Source organism: Anomaloglossus baeobatrachus, chromosome 2 (genome assembly GCF_048569485.1).
Source record: "Anomaloglossus baeobatrachus isolate aAnoBae1 chromosome 2, aAnoBae1.hap1, whole genome shotgun sequence".
Taxonomy (NCBI): Eukaryota; Metazoa; Chordata; class Amphibia; order Anura; family Aromobatidae; genus Anomaloglossus; species Anomaloglossus baeobatrachus.
In genome coordinates, this window is record NC_134354.1 from 510,624,287 (window position 1) to 510,640,840 (window position 16,554).

Genomic DNA, 16,554 nt, shown 5'->3' on the forward strand with positions numbered 1-16,554 from the left:
CTCCCTGAACCCTCGGGTCAACGCGTTGGGGGTGAACGCCTTCTGCCACGATTGGTCCTTTTTGCCTCGATACGCCTTCCCGCCTACTCCTCTTCTCGCACGAAGCCTGAGGACGATCAGGGACGACGGAGCCACGACCATCCTGGTCGCTCCTCTGTGGCCGCGACGGAGTTGGTACTGCCTGATCCTGACTCTCAGCCTCGACGGACCGGTCCTCCTGGGTTCAGACCCCAGTTTCCTGTCTCAGGATCCGATATTCCATCCGGTCCCCCAGGAGCTCCAGTTGGCTGCCTGGCTTCTGAGGCCCGAGCACTGAAGGCCCAAGGACTTTCTGACTAGGTCGTGGCTGCTCTACAAAAGGACCATACACCAGTGGCTAGTAGTATTTCCCCTGAGGTCTGGATGAGATTTCCTCCTGGTGTGGTTCTCGGCCTCCTGACCCGCTCCGGCCTACCATTGCGCAGATTGTCGAGGCCCAGCGCCCTGAGGGTGCAGATCTCGGCGCTTCGTACAGTCTTGTCCCGGCTCTGGCAGATCGTCGCTGGATCCACCGTTTCAGGGTGTCCGCTAGTAGGCTCTGTCCGCGGCGGAGGATCCTGACGCCTTGCTGAGATCTCAATGTGGTCCTTACCGGATTTTCTCGGTCACCCTTTGGGCCACTGTCCTCTTGTAACATTCGTTCTCTTTCTCACAAGACTGCCTTTCTTGTGGCTATTACGTCTTCTCGTAGAGTCGGGGAACTTCAGGCTTTGTCTATTCGGGAGCCTTCCGGACCGTCAGAGATGACAGCATTGTTTTCAGCTGGACCCTTCCTTCCTTCCCATGGTGGTTTCGGCTTTTCACCGTTCTCCGTCCTTCATCCTGCCTTCCTTCTGTCAGAATCCTCCGGCTGAGGAAGGGTTTCATTCTTTGGTTGTTCGTCGGACAGTGTTGCACTACCTGGAGGTTACTGCTTCCTGGCGCCTTGATTATATCCTGTTCATCCAGCCCTTTGGCCGACATAAGGGCAGGAAGGTGGCTAAGAGTGCCGTCGCCAACTGGATTGTGCGGGCAATTTGAGACGCCTACCTCGCTCAGCATCTCTCTCCGCCTACCGGATTCACGGCGCACTCCACCGGGGCTACCTCTGTCTCCTGGGCTGCATGGGCAGGGGCTTCTCCTGAGCAGATCTGCAAGGCGGCTACGTGGTCTTCCCTCCATACTTTCACGAAGCATTATTGTCTGGATCCGGATTCCAGCAGGGATTGGCTTTTGGCAGGACAGTCCTGCAGGCTGTGGTCCCCCCCCTAGGTATCAATTCTTTGGTATTCCTCCTATGCTGTCGTGGAAGGGACTAGAGAAATAAGAATTATTCTTACCGTTAATTCGATTTCTAGGACCTTCCACGACAGCAGGTAATTCCCTCCCCTTTTATATTCATATATTCATGGATATGTTGTACTTCTCATTTGCTATGGGTTCTTTGTAAGACACTGGCTATGGGAGGTGGGAGGGTCCTTTTAAACCTCTTGAACTTCCTGTCCCAATTAGGGCGTGGAGAGACAACCTCCTATGCTGTCGTGGAAGGTCCTAGAAATCGAATTAACGGTAAGAATAATTCTTATTTTGTGGTGAAAAAAATATTTATTTTTTTTACCTTCAAATTGTCCTCCAATATCATCAAAAATAATAATAAAAATGACCAAAAAAATTAGCAATCCACTTTTTGTTAGGAAAGGGCGTTAATGTCTGATCAGTGGGGGTGCGACACTCGGCACCCCCGCCGATCGGCTGTATCCGCTGGCCGAAGTTACTCAGTTTTTGAGCAGCATACTTCTATTTACTGTAGAGTGACTGCTGCTGGGTAATATCTGCCCTCTATTCAAGTCCATAGGGGGTAAATGTATCGTTCCTGGCCGTGACCACTATTCCTACAACTGAGCTGCGCTATGCAGCTCCACAACTTCTTAGTTCCGGCAGCGGCATCGGGATGAGCTGATCAGCGGGGGTGCCGGATGTTGTACACCCACCGATCAGACATTGATGACCTATGAGCAGTTTAGGTTATCAATGTTAAAGTCAACCCCTTTAACCATTTAAATGCTAGTGTCAGCCTTTTGATAGCGACATTTAATTGAAGTGAGTCTTAGTGCCCCCACACTCATTGGCTTCCATTGGCCCTCAGTGACTTGATTGCAGAGGGCCATTGGGGTACTATGATGACCAGGGTCTGCTGAAGACTTCAGTTACTGTCATCGTTCTTCTGTGAAGCTCAGTAATACGAGACTGAGATTTTCACTATATACTGCAATTTTAATTATGATTTCAGGTTGAAGTTCCCTAAGGAGACTAAAAAGTAATGAACTATGATGAAGAAAAAAATAAATAAAAAAAAATTAAACTGCAAAAACAAAACATTTCCTGGCCCTTGAAGGGTTAAACATCAGGCCCAATTCTAACCCTAGATTGTCATGTTCTTGTCTGACCTGGGTGTACTGATTTTGTTTTGTAGTAATAGTAAGATATCACAAAATCTTTACTGAAATATAATTAAAGAGTTTGGCCACTACATTAACATTGATGGATCATCCTTCGGCTAGGTCATCAATGTCTGATCGGCTGGGGTCCGACATCCCCGTTGGTAAGCTGTTCTCGGTGTCGGCACCAGACTGCTAGAAATGCTCAGTTCTGGAGCTGCTCCGTCTTCTGTTAGTAGCCGGGGCCGGGTACTGCACATCTGATCCTATTGTTCTGAATAGGAGGCTGATGTGCAGCACACGGCCGTGGCCACTATCCGAAGACGGGGCAGCTCCAGAACTGAGCACTTCTGACCTCATGCTTCTGCCGCCGGGACTGAAAACAGTTGATCGGTGGGGATGTCGGGCTTCGGACTCCTGCTGATCAGACATTGATGACCTATACTAAGGATAGGGAATCAGTATTAAAGTAGTGGACAACCTCTTCTATAGGTGAACTGTGATGGGGAACAGGGCAGGCTGGCTGTCAGCCATAGGTCTTGAAGGATGACGGCACCTAGTCTAGGAGTCATGTTAACAGTGAGATTCTAGTGGTTTTTGTATCTGTTTTGCTTATTTGTTTGGAGTTTATAGTGTTATATTTTATTCCAACACCCAATATAAGTGACTACACACTGATTAACCATGACAGGTTAGAAATGTTTGCTCCAGTCATGGAATTGAATTCCGTCCTCTTAATATTGTATTGACTTTTATATTTCAGAGACCATATTCCTCATCGTATGAATCATTTAACGAGCCACGGAATAAAGCGACCCATGCGTATTTTGCTTCGCCAAGTTCCTGCTGGTCTATGAGGTAATTTTACTTCTCAGTTTCTTTAAAGAAATACACAATGTTAAAGGAGCGGACTGCATGTGATAGTGCACCAGGAACGTGTCTTAATGTCCTACAGATTTGTACCACATTTATCTGTGCATCCTACTCTTAAATTGTGGTAGCTTAGTCACATTTTTGAAAGTTTTTTTTTTATTTTGTTCGTTATATGTTGTGTTTTCTTGTGGTGCTCTTCCATTTTTGTACATTTGAATCAAATGGCGTTTAACAGATAGAAAATTGGCAAAGAAAACTCCATGTGAACATAGCCTAATGGTTTGTCCGTCAGTCTAAAATATAGAAACTTTACTGTGCAGCAGTTATAGGGTTTCTTCTATAACAAAAAGTGAATACTTATTGATTCCTGTGCTTGCCTTGTACACGCTATTGCCCTTATGCACTCCTATTGCCGTAGATGTGTGTACAGACAGATGAGTCTGAATCGACTGAAGGAGCTAAAGGCCCCGTCACACACAGAGATAAATCTTTGGCAGATCTGTGGTTGCAGTGAAATCATGGACATATTGTTCCATTTGTATACATCCACAAACCTGGCACTGATTGTCCACAATTTCACTGCAACCACAGATCTGCCACAGATTTATCTCTGTGTGTGACAGGGCCTTAAGAGTCATGTGAACAAAATCTGCAACCAGTGTTTCTTTGTCGCTCCATTGGGAGACCCAGACAATTGGGTGTATAGCTTCTGCCTCCGGAGGCCACACAAAGTATTACACTTAAAAGTGTAAAGCCCCTCCCCTTCTGCCTATACACCCCCCGTGCATCACGGGCTCCTCAGTTTTTATGCTTTGTGCGAAGGAGGCTGACATCCACGCATAGCTCCACATCTTAGTCAGCAGCAGCTGCTGACTATGTCGGATGGAAGAAAAGAGGACCCATAACAGGGCCCCCAGCATGCTCCCTTCTCACCCCACTCTAGTCGGCGGTGTTGTTAAGGTTGAGGTACCCATTGCGGGTACATAGGCAGGAGCCACATGCTGTTTTCCTTCCCCATCCCTTAATGGGCTCTGGGTGAAGTGGGATCCTAATCGGTCTCCAGGCACAGGGGACCGTGCTCCCTCCGCAGCCCCTGGGGAATCTGCTGGACAGGAGCCGGGTATCGTCAGGGACAAGGCCCTGCTACTTTGAGGTACTCTGTGTCCCCGTGGGGACCGCGCATGGAGCGCTTGTGCCATATACACTGCAGCACTGCTGGGTGTGTTAGTGCGCCGGGGACTACCGCGCCGGCCGCGCTTATATGCCGGCCACGCTTATAACTTTAGTCCCCGGCTTTTGCGGCCTAGTATCGCATATTCCCGCCCCCAGGCCTGTCAGTCAGGGGAAGGGCGGGACGCTGTACAGGACGTCAGCGCTGAGGGCTGGAGCATACTCTGTATCCTCCTCCCCCCTCATTCAGCACAGTGGGGCTCCAGATTCCCGCACTTTCTAGAGCACGCCCACGGCCCCCTCCTCCCCACAGAACGCCGGCAGCCATTCCTGTCAGCACTTCTGACGCTGGAGAGGAGAGACAACACGGCTCTGGGAGGCTCAGGCAGGGAATCTGGTGATCACACAACCGCTTTTTAGCGGTCGGTAAGCAGCACCTGAGGTGCTGGCCCCACTGAGTGCCGGAGTGTACATATATATATATGCTTATATGCTATACATTTACGCTGTACGGTCGCACTGTTGATTTTTGGCTATATACCCTCCTGGATTGTACTCAGAGGAGACAACAGCATGTCGTCCGCAAAAAGCAAGGGTGCCAAAGCACAGGCTTACTTTGCAACCTGTACTTCATGTGCGGCTATACTACCGGCAGGTTCCACTGACCCTCATTGTGTGCAATGCTCGGCCCCTGTGGCACTTACTCAGCCGGAGCCTCTGCTACTGGTGGCCCAGGTGGAACCACCTGCTACCACTGTCCAGGTGACAGGGACGGAGTTTGCAGTATTTGCTGACAAACTGTCTGAGAGTATGGATAAATGGTCTGCTAGGATACTTGAAGCCTTACAGTCCAGACCGGTGACTCAGGCCCCGGGCACTGTTCAATCATTGACCTCAGGCCCCCCTCAATTGGAGCAGCAAAGTGCTCCTGGGGTGACCCATGGATCCCGGGGTGAGGTCTCTGACATGGACCGCAGTCCCAGGCCGCCTAAGCGGGCTCGCTGGGAAATTCACTCGACTTCATCACACTATTCAGGGTCTCAGCAGGAGGACTCTCTGGATGATGAAGCGGAGGTAGCAGATCAGGATTCTGATCCTGAGACCGCTCTCAACCTGGATACACCTGATGGTGACGCCATAGTGAATGACCTTATAGCAACCATCAATCAGGTGTTGGATATTTCTCCACCAGCTCCTACAATTGAGGAGTCAGCTTCTCAGCAGGAGAAATTCCGTTTCAGGTCTCCCAAGCGTACATTGAGTATGTTTCTGGATCACTCTGACTTCAGAGAGGCAGTCCAGAAACACCGAGCTTGTCCAGATAAGCGTTTTTCCAAGCGCCTTAAGGATACACGTTATCCCTTACCCCCTGACGTTGTCAAGGGCTGGGCTCAGTGTCCTAAGGTGGATCCTCCTGTCTCCAGACTGGCGGCTAGATCCATAGTTGCAGTGGAAGATGGGGCTTCACTCAAGGATGCCACTGACAGACAGATGGAGCTATGGTTGAAATCCATCTATGAAGCTATCGGCGCGTCTTTTGCTCCAGCATTCGCAGTCGTATGGGCACTCCAAGCTATCTCAGCTTGTCATGCGCAGATTAATGCAGTCACACGTACATCTGCTCCGCAAGTGGTGTCCTTAACCTCTCAGGCGTCGGCGTTTGCGTCCTACGCCATTAATGCTGTCCTGGACTCTACGAGCCGTACGGCGGTAGCATCCGCCAATTCGGTGGCAGTCCGCAGGGCCATGTGGCTACGTGAATGGAAGGCAGACTCCGCTTCCAAAAAGTTCTTAACCGGTTTGCCATTTTCTGGCGACCGCCTGTTTGGTGAGCGATTGGATGAAATCATTAAACAATCCAAGGGAAAGGACTCATCCTTACCCCAGTCCAAACCAAACAGACCTCAACCACGGAAGGTACAATCGAGGTTTCGGTCCTTTCGGCCCGCGGGAAGGTCTCAGTTCTCCTCGTCCAAAAGGCCTCAAAAGGATCAGAGGAACTCCGATTCATGGCGGTCTAAGTCACGTCCTAAAAAGACCGCCGGAGGAACCGCTCCCAAGGCGGCCTCCTCATGACTCTCGGCCTCCTCACACCGCATCCTCGGTCGGTGGCAGGCTTTCCCGCTTTTGCGACGCCTGGCTGCCACAGGTAAAAGACCGATGGGTGAGAGACATTCTATCCCACGGTTACAGGATAGAGTTCAGCTCTCGTCCTCCGACTCGATTTTTCAGAACATCTCCGCCCCCCGAGAGAGCCGATGCTCTTCTTCAGGCGGTGTGCACTCTGAAGGCGGAAGGAGTGGTGATCACTGTTCCTCTTCAGAAACAGGGTCACGGTTTTTACTCCAACTTGTTTGTGGTACCGAAAAAGGACGGATCCTTCCGTCCTGTTCTGGACCTAAAACTGCTCAACAAACACGTAAAAACCAGGCGGTTCCGGATGGAATCGCTCCGCTCCGTCATCGCCTCAATGTCCCAAGGAGACTTCCTGGCATCAATCGACATCAAAGATGCTTATCTCCACGTACCGATTGCACCAGAGCATCAGCGCTTCCTGCGTTTCGCCATAGGAGACGAACACCTTCAGTTCGTGGCACTGCCTTTCGGCCTGGCGACAGCCCCACGGGTCTTCACCAACGTCATGGCAGCAGTGGTAGCAGTCCTACACTCTCAGGGACACTCGGTGATCCCTTACTTAGACGATCTGCTGGTCAAGGCACCCTCTCAAGTGGCATGCCAACACAGCCTGAACATTGCTCTGGAGACTCTCCAGAGTTTCGGGTGGATCATCAATTTTCCAAAGTCAAATCTGACACCGGCCCAATCACTGACATATCTTGGCATGGAGTTTCATACTCTCTCAGCGATAGTGAAGCTTCCGCTGGACAAACAGCGTTCACTACAGACAGGGGTGCAATCTCTCCTTCAAGGCCAGTCACACCCCCTGAGGCGCCTCATGCACTTCCTAGGGAAGATGGTAGCAGCAATGGAGGCAGTTCCTTTTGCGCAGTTTCATCTGCGTCCACTTCAATGGGACATTCTCCGCAAATGGGACGGGAAGTCGACGTCCCTCGACAGGAACGTCTCCCTTTCACGGGCAGCCAAGGCTTCCCTTCAGTGGTGGCTTCTCCCCAATTCTCTGTCGAAGGGGAAATCCTTCCTTCCCCCATCATGGGCTGTGGTCACGACGGACGCGAGCCTGTCAGGGTGGGGAGCGGTTTTTCTCCACCACAGGGCTCAGGGAACCTGGACTCCGACAGAGTCCTCCCTTCAGATCAATGTTCTGGAGATAAGGGCAGTGTATCTTGCCCTAAAGGCGTTCCAGCCGTGGCTGGAAGGCAAGCAGATCCGAATTCAGTCGGACAACTCCACAGCGGTGGCATACATCAACCACCAAGGGGGAACACGCAGTCGGCAAGCCTTCCAGGAAGTCCGGCGGATTCTGATGTGGGTGGAAGCCACGGCCTCCACCATATCCGCAGTTCACATCCCGGGCGTAGAAAACTGGGAAGCAGACTTTCTCAGTCGCCAGGGCATGGACGCAGGGGAATGGTCCCTTCACCCGGACGTGTTTCAGGAGATCTGTTGCCGCTGGGGGATGCCGGACGTCGACCTAATGGCGTCCCGGCACAACAACAAGGTCCCAACATTCATGGCACGGTCTCAAGATCACAGAGCTCTGGCGGCAGACGCCTTAGTTCAGGATTGGTCGCAGTTTCAACTCCCTTATGTGTTTCCTCCTCTGGCACTGTTGCCCAGAGTGTTACACAAGATCAGGTCCGACTGCCGCCGCGCCATACTCGTCACTCCAGACTGGCCGAGGAGGTCGTGGTACCCGGATCTGTGGCATCTCACGGTGGGCCAACCGTGGGCACTACCAGACCGACCAGACTTGCTGTCTCAAGGGCCGTTTTTCCATCTGAATTCTGCGGCCCTCAACCTGACTGTGTGGCCATTGAGTCCTGGATCCTAGCGTCTTCAGGGTTATCTCAAGAGGTCATTGCCACTATGAGACAGGCTAGGAAACCAACGTCCGCCAAGATCTACCACAGGACGTGGAGGATATTCCTATCTTGGTGCTCTGATCAGGGTTTCTCTCCCTGGCCATTTGCCTTGCCCACTTTTCTTTCCTTCCTTCAATCCGGATTGAAAAAAGGGTTGTCACTCGGCTCTCTTAAGGGACAAGTCTCAGCGCTCTCTGTGTTTTTTCAGAAGCGCCTGGCCAGACTTCCAAAGGTACGCACGTTCCTGCAGGGGGTTTGTCACATAGTCCCTCCTTACAAGCGGCCGTTAGAACCCTGGGATCTGAACAGGGTGCTGATGGCTCTTCAGAAACCACCTTTCGAGCCAATGAGGGATATTTCTCTCTCACGCCTTTCGCAGAAAGTGGTCTTCCTGGTAGCAGTCACATCACTTCGGAGAGTGTCTGAGCTAGCGGCGCTGTCATGCAAAGCCCCTTTCCTGGTGTTTCACCAGGACAAGGTGGTTCTGCGTCCGGTTCCGGAATTTCTCCCTAAGGTGGTATCCCCCTTTCATCTCAATCAGGATATCTCCTTACCCTCTTTTTGTCCTCATCCAGTTCACCAGTGTGAAAAGGACTTGCACTTGTTAGATCTGGCGAGAGCACTCAGACTCTACATTTCTCGTACGGCGCCCCTGCGCCGCTCGGATGCACTCTTTGTCCTTGTCGCTGGCCAGCGTAAAGGGTCACAGGCTTCCAAATCAACCCTGGCTCGGTGGATCAAGGAACCAATTCTCGAAGCTTACCGATCTTCTGGGCTTCCGGTTCCCTCAGGGCTGAAAGCCCATTCTACCAGAGCCGTGGGTGCGTCCTGGGCTTTGCGGCACCAGGCTACGGCTCAGCAGGTGTGTCAGGCGGCTACCTGGTCGAGCCTGCACACTTTCACGAAACACTATCAGGTGCATACCTATGCTTCGGCGGATGCCAGCCTAGGTAGGCAAGTCCTTCAGGCGGCGGTTGCCCCACCTGTAGGAAAGGGCCGTTTTACGGCTCTATTACGAGGTATTATTTTACCCACCCAGGGACTGCTTTTGGACGTCCCAATTGTCTGGGTCTCCCAATGGAGCGACAAAGAAGAAGGGAATTTTGTTTACTTACCGTAAATTCCTTTTCTTCTAGCTCCAATTGGGAGACCCAGCACCCGCCCCTGTTCCCTTCGGGCTGTTGTTCTTTGTGTACACATGTTGTTCATGTTGAATGGTTTCAGTTCTCCGAAATTCCTTCGGATTGAATTTACTTTAAACCAATTTATAACTTTTCCTCCTTCTTGCTTTTTGCACCAAAACTGAGGAGCCCGTGATGCACGGGGGGTGTATAGGCAGAAGGGGAGGGGCTTTACACTTTTAAGTGTAATACTTTGTGTGGCCTTCGGAGGCAGAAGCTATATACCCAATTGTCTGGGTCTCCCAATTGGAGCTAGAAGAAAAGGAATTTACGGTAAGTAAACAAAATTCCCTTCTTCTCGCTTGCTGCCTGCTTAATTGGTAATTGAGATAGCTGTTGAGTGGGGCCATCGACACACGCTGCATTTAAATGCTACGGTCATACATTGACAGCAGCATTTAAATGGGAAGCAACCATGACTAACTTTGTGCTAATAAATATGAATAGGTCTGCTCACGCTGCCAGATTGGTGGTCTGAAATAAAATTCAGGAAATAACTTCAACACCCAGTGTGTTGGAGACAGATGCCTGCACAATATAGTATCTGCCTTGTGTGGAGGGATCTCGGCTCCTGAAAGTCCTCCACAAGCAAGAACCCCTTCCCAGGAGGTAAATACAACGTCCCTTTCTGTATTGCTTCATTGGGGGACACAAAAAGACATGGGTTTTTGCTGCTGCAACTAATGGAAAAAATGAACTCCTCCTCAGCAGGGTACACTCACCAACTGGAACAACGCTAATCAGGTTTAGCGTAGTGTCCATAGGAGGCAGACAGGGGTTCCCCTTGGATCCATTTTTACCTTAAGGATCCCACTGACAGACACACATTGTGTCCATAGCCAAATCTGCATTTGCATCCTCAAGATCCACTGCCTGGCATTTGCTTCTACTTGGGTCTCTAAATCAGTTTCCTCTGTCCCCCAATGAAGTGATGGAGAAAATTTAGATTTTGGGTAATCTTAGAGCCTTCATTGAGGGATCCAGCACCTGACCTTGTTTTTTTATGTTGGATCAGTTGGTATTTCCTAATGTTACTTCTCCTACTGCTTTCTTACTGACTGATTAGCTTGGTTCCAGTTTGTGGGTGTACCCTGCTGAGGCGGAGTTAATTTCTTTGCATAGTGTCATCCTTACTAGTGGCAGCAGCATACACCCATCGTGTCCCCCAATGAAGACTCAGAGAGATTTTACTGTGAGTACCCAAAATGTTTTTGTGATGAGGCATTCAATTGTACTTCCATGTTAATAAGGAACATGAGCTTGCTGTCTCCAGCTCATTAACCTACCGTATTTTTCGCTTTATAAGACGCACTTTTCCTCCCAAAAATTTGGGAGGAAAATGGGGGGTGCGTCTTGTATAGCAGTACCTGGGGGGGTCCTGTCTGAGGCGATCGGGCGGCCGGGTGCCTGTGGCTGCATGCAAGCGGCCGGGTACCTGTGCTTGCGTGCGGTGGCAGCCGGGTACCCGTGGCTGTGTGCGGGCGGCAGCCGGGTGCCTGTGTGCGGGCGGCAGTCGGGTACCCGTGCGGGCGGCAGCCAGCTGCCGCCCTCACACAGGCACCCGGCTGCTGCCCTCACACAGGCACCCAGGTGCCGCCCGCACACAGCCACGGGTACCCGGCTGCCACCGCACGCAAGCACAGGTACCCGGCCGCTTGCACGCAGGGTGGGCGGGCAGCCTCCTGGCTGCCACTCTGTGCGTGCGGGGCGGGCAGCTGTGCAGCAAGTTACCAGTTGTCCGCGGTCCCACTTTCAAATGATGGCGCCGGTGGAGCTCTTGGATGAGAGCTCCATCTGCGCACGCGCTGCTCCGAGAGTCAGCGCGTGCGCAGATGGAGCCCTTGGATGAGAGCTCCATCTGCGCATGCGTCGCTCCGGGCGCCATTACTTGAAACGGGACCGCGGACACACTGGGAAAACACCGCATCCGTCTGCTCCACCACTGAGCAGTCCCCGCCGCTGCCACCACTGAGCAGTCCCCACCGCTGCCACCACTGAGCAGTCCCCGCCGCTGCCACCACTGAGCAGTCACCGCCGCTGCCACCACTGAACCGGGACCACGGACACTCACTGCACCGGCCTGCTGCACGGCTCACCCGCCGCCGCTGCTGCCGCCACCACGGACCCCACAGCTCCTGCCACCACGGATGCCACTGCGCCTGCAAACACGGACCCCGCTGCCACTGACCCGCCGTGCCTCCTGTGACCCCGCTTCACTACCACTGCTGCCCCCCTCCGGTAAGAGAACACCGGAGTATAAGACGGACCCCATTTTTCTTTTTTTACCTTTTTTTATGTCTAAATTTGGGGTGCGTCTTATAAGCCGGTGCGTCTTATAAAGCGAAAAATACGGTACTTTGATTGCTTGGAAAACCAAGCCCTGTAGGATCCAAGAACACATGGTAGCTGGTTGGTGCTTTGCAAAGCTTTATACAACACCTGGCAAAAATTATGGACTCACCTGGCTCTGAGGATGTTCATTCAGTTTTTTTTTTTTGTTTTTTTTTTTTTTTTCAACAAAAGTAAAAAGCAGATCACAGACATGGCACAAAACTAAAGTCATTTCAAATGGCAACTTTCTGGCTATAAGAAACACTAATGTGCTAGCCAGAAATGGTTACTTTTCAAGATCAAACAGGAGGAAAAATTATTACGGGGATTGAAGTTTGGAAAACGCCAAGTTAGGTGGTCCGCTTCTGACTGTATTTGGTTATACAAGGTATCCATGGTGGAGTAGCCATAGGGGTTATAGTGTGTGGGAGAGATGTTCATGTCAGCTAACTAAAGAATGGGTCCACCTTTGGATAATGCCAAGCCACTGAACCTAACTAGGAAGATGTCTGCTAAATAAAGAATGGGTCTATAGCGCCCCTGAGAGTCTCAGGTAACTACAAGGAACTGCATCCTCTTGGGGATGCAGGACCTACCCCCTGGGACCTGGAGTACCAGTGCCGATTCCACTAACACACATCTAAAATCCTAGTTCGCCTCCCTGCACAGGGCATAAAGGGTTAACCATGTAAGGGGATGGTCGCCATGGGAACGAGTCCCTGGGTATAGCCAGCCTGGTGGGAGGGGTCAGCCAGTCAGAGAGCAGTCTAGAAGAGGGGAGCACACAGGAGAGGTGTGCGGACGTGCCTGAGCTGGGTCCGTGTAACGGTGACCCCGGGGGCACAGGAGGGAGGTCGCCAGGACGGGTACCGAGATACTGCTGGGATCTGAGCACGCACTGGGCACAGGGCCCTAGGTCAAATGTCAAGTTTCAGACAGTTTGATAAATACCTGCATGGTGAGGATACCTTCATGGACTTCATCGAACCAAATAATCCGGGGGCATCAGCAGTAAACTAGGATCGGGGTTCGGACACTTATTTCCCCGTAGGGTCCGCACTGCCCACCGTACGGAGAAGGAGACTTGCCCCAAAAGGGACAGTCTGGGTTCCCAAACGCTCCACACTACAGGGACTCAATCTACAGAGAGTGCTGGGGATAGAGCAACCTGGGTCACGAAATTGGCACTGATACTCCTGGGACCGGAACCAGCAAGCCGAGGGTCCATGTGAGTAGAGACTGTTAAAGTTACCTGGTGTGGTCTCCATCATTATACACCATACATCTCCTAGGTTCAGCCCTACTTGCGGAGGGCCTACCACCATAGCTGCCACTACCACCATCCCTGGGAGTACCCACGTTGGGCAGCGGCGGTTCTCCATTCCTAACCGCAACCCGCAGGTGGCATCACGAACATTAACTCTATTGTCCCCTGTTAATACCCCCTTTTATTAAGCGTCCCCAGGGCACGGGGTTGGGCAAAGGCTACCTGATGTGACATTCCCGTTTGCAACCGCCCGGGACAGAGTAACCTTCCCTGGGTGACACAGGTCCACGTTTTGGTTAACGTCAAGCCACTGAAGCTAACTCGGAAGATGTCTGCTAAGTAAAGAATGGGTCCACCATGGCATAATGCCAAGCCACTGAACCTAACTATGAAGAGGTCTGCTAAATAAAGAAAGGGTCCACCATGGCATAATGTCAAGCCACTGAAGCTAACTAGGAAGATGTCTGCTAAGTAAAGAATGGGTCCACCATGGCATAATGCCAAGCCACTGAACCTAACTATGAAGAGGTCTGCTAAATAAAGAATGGGTCCACCATGACATAATGCCAAGCCACTGAAGCTAACTAGTTAGTAAAGTAGAGAGAAAAGAAGCATCTTTATTAAAATGAAAACTCCCATTCTATTTGTGGTACACTGATCCACAATACAAGTCAAATAGGTGTGCCCCTCTTAATAATTGTGAATAATTTTTCCTTGAAGTCTAGAGTCTAAAATTAAATAAGTACTAGATATGGTTTTTTTTGGGTTTTTTTTACACCATTTTGGGTGCATATAATGTATCATTTTTGTTCCCCGTCCCAGAAATACACAATGTCACTGTTTTTTTTTTTTTTTGTGGTATTTTTGCACTTTTGGATTTGGGGTATAAATGACTTGTTATGTTTGTGCTATGAGCCACATTTATCATACACAGTATCATTTTTTAACTACTTTTATAAAATAAATAAAATTGTGTTAATTTTATAGTACAGATATGTTGTGGTATACATTTGAGATGGTTTGTTCTGGTACATTGCGGTATACATTCAGATGGTTTCTTCAGGTATGCTGCGGTATATAGCTCTGGCAAAAATTAAAAGACCACTTCCAAATTTTCAGTTTTTCTGATTGTTCTCTTTATAGGTATATTTTTGAGTGAAATGTAAATTGTTCTTTTATTTTATAAACTACTGACAACATGTCTCCGAATTTCCAAGCAATACATTTTGTATTTATTTTCTGAAAATGAGAAATTGTCAAGACAATGCATTGCTTTCAGACCTCAAATAATGCAAAGAAAACAAGTTCATAATCGTTTAGAAACAACAATACTAATGTTTTAATTCAGGAAGAATTCAGAAATCAATATTTTGTAGAATAACCATGATTTTTAGTCCCAGCTTTCATGCGTCTTGGCCGCTTTCCACCAGTCTTTCACACTGCTTTTGGGTGACCTTATGCCACTCCTGGTGCAAAAATGTAAACGGGTCTTTTGTTTGATGGCTTGTGACTATCCATCTTCCTCTTGATTTACATTCCAGAGGTTTTCAGTGGGGTTCAGGTCTGTAGATTTGGCTGGCCATGACAGGGTTTTGATGTGGTGGTCCTTCACTTCATCCAGCCGGTTTGTGCTTTCCTCTGAAGGGAGTAGTACACACAGTTATAGGACATCTTCGTTTCTTGGAAATTTCTAGCATGGAATATCCTTTATTTCTAAGAACAAGAATAGACTTTTGCGTTTCACATGAAAGTTCTCTTTTTCTGGCCATTTTGAGAGTTTAATAGGACCAAAAAATGTAATGCTCCAGATTCTCAGCTAGCTCAAAGGAAGGTCAGTTTTATAGCTTCTCTAATCGGCAAAACTATTTTCAGCTGTGCTAAGATACTTGCACAAGGGTTTTCAAGGGATTTCCAAACATCCATTAGCCTTCTAACACAGTTAGCAAACACAATGTACCATTAGAACACTGGAGTGGTGGGTGTTGGAAATGCGCCTCTATACACCTGTGTAGATATTGCATTAAAAACCAGACGTTTGCAGCTAGAATAGTCATTTACCACATTAACAATGTATAGAGTGTATTTCTGTTTAATTTAATGTTAGCTTCATTGAAAAAAAAATGTGCTTTTCTTTAAAAAATAAGGATATATCTAAATGACCCCAAACTTTTGAACTATAGTATACATTTCAGATGGTTTGTTCAGGAATGCTGGGGTATACATTGGGATGGTTTGTTAACGTATGCTGAGGTTTGTGATGATTTCTAAAGCTGTATGCCAGAAAATATATTTTTTGTGCATTTCATATAAGACAGTTCTGAAATACACTACATAATCTCTCTATTATGGAAGTTTTGATAAGAAATTTTGATTTATTTATTCCGTCACATTTACCAACATACTGAATAATTATTTAATTTGCATTTAATGTTTGTTTGGTTTTTTTTTTTCTCTAGTTTTTTAATACAATTTTAGTTAATGACTGACATATGCCATTGACTAAAATTGTAGCGTGCATCTGCTTTGTACATTGATATATCCAGTACCTTTTGATGTACCTGAAAAATTAGATGTTAAATGGAACTTGTCATGTATTCAGATGCTATTAACCTGCAGACAGGGATATTCTGGACGTTAATAGCATTACAATATTGTCTGGCCGCTAGGGCTGTGGAGTCAGTCTGTGTCCATTTTGGTGGAGTCAGTATAAAATGGACCGACTCTATAATATATAATAAATTGAGTACAGCGGTTCAGTATGTGATCAATATTTTTTCATAAGAATTTGGGAACGTTATGAAATGTTCTATTCTTAATCAAAGAATCTCAGCTTTTAGTTGAGCTGAATCTGTGCAGCAGTTCAGCTACATATGATATAAGTAGTGAAGCACCTCCTATACAGATAAGAGTAAAAACAAAGATATGAAGAATGCCTGCAATCATCTTAGAACTGCTAAAGACACTAGAGTGAACAGGAAAGTAGGATTAACACTAGAAGTCCCAGAGAGGGGTCATTTAACATTTGCAACCTTTGGAGATCGAAATTTCTGGGACTTCTAGTGTTATAGTGAGTACTTCTTAAAGCAAGTCTAAACTTTCAATAGAAAGCAAAATAATCCTTTTAGAATTTGATGATCTTGTTGAAGCTGCTTCACATCACTATCCTATTTATCACATTTGCTGTGTTGTGTACACTCGGCACCTGGCAATAAAAGATGGTCTGCAAGAGAGACATGCTGGAACACTGATTGGCAAAGTGAGGAAATTGGTTA

The 16,554-nt window shown here is 48.7% G+C and overlaps 1 protein-coding gene across 2 annotated transcripts in view; it reads left to right on the forward strand.

The window, feature by feature from the left end:
* SENP7 (SUMO specific peptidase 7) overlaps positions 1 to 16,554 on the forward strand; it is a 168,422-nt gene that overhangs the window by 19,018 nt on the left and 132,850 nt on the right. For both annotated transcript variants that reach the window (XM_075336527.1, XM_075336528.1), the window contains exon 4: positions 3,220 to 3,314. In XM_075336527.1, coding sequence (XP_075192642.1) covers positions 3,220 to 3,314 — 95 coding nt within the window. The remainder of the gene's footprint in view (positions 1 to 3,219; positions 3,315 to 16,554) is intronic.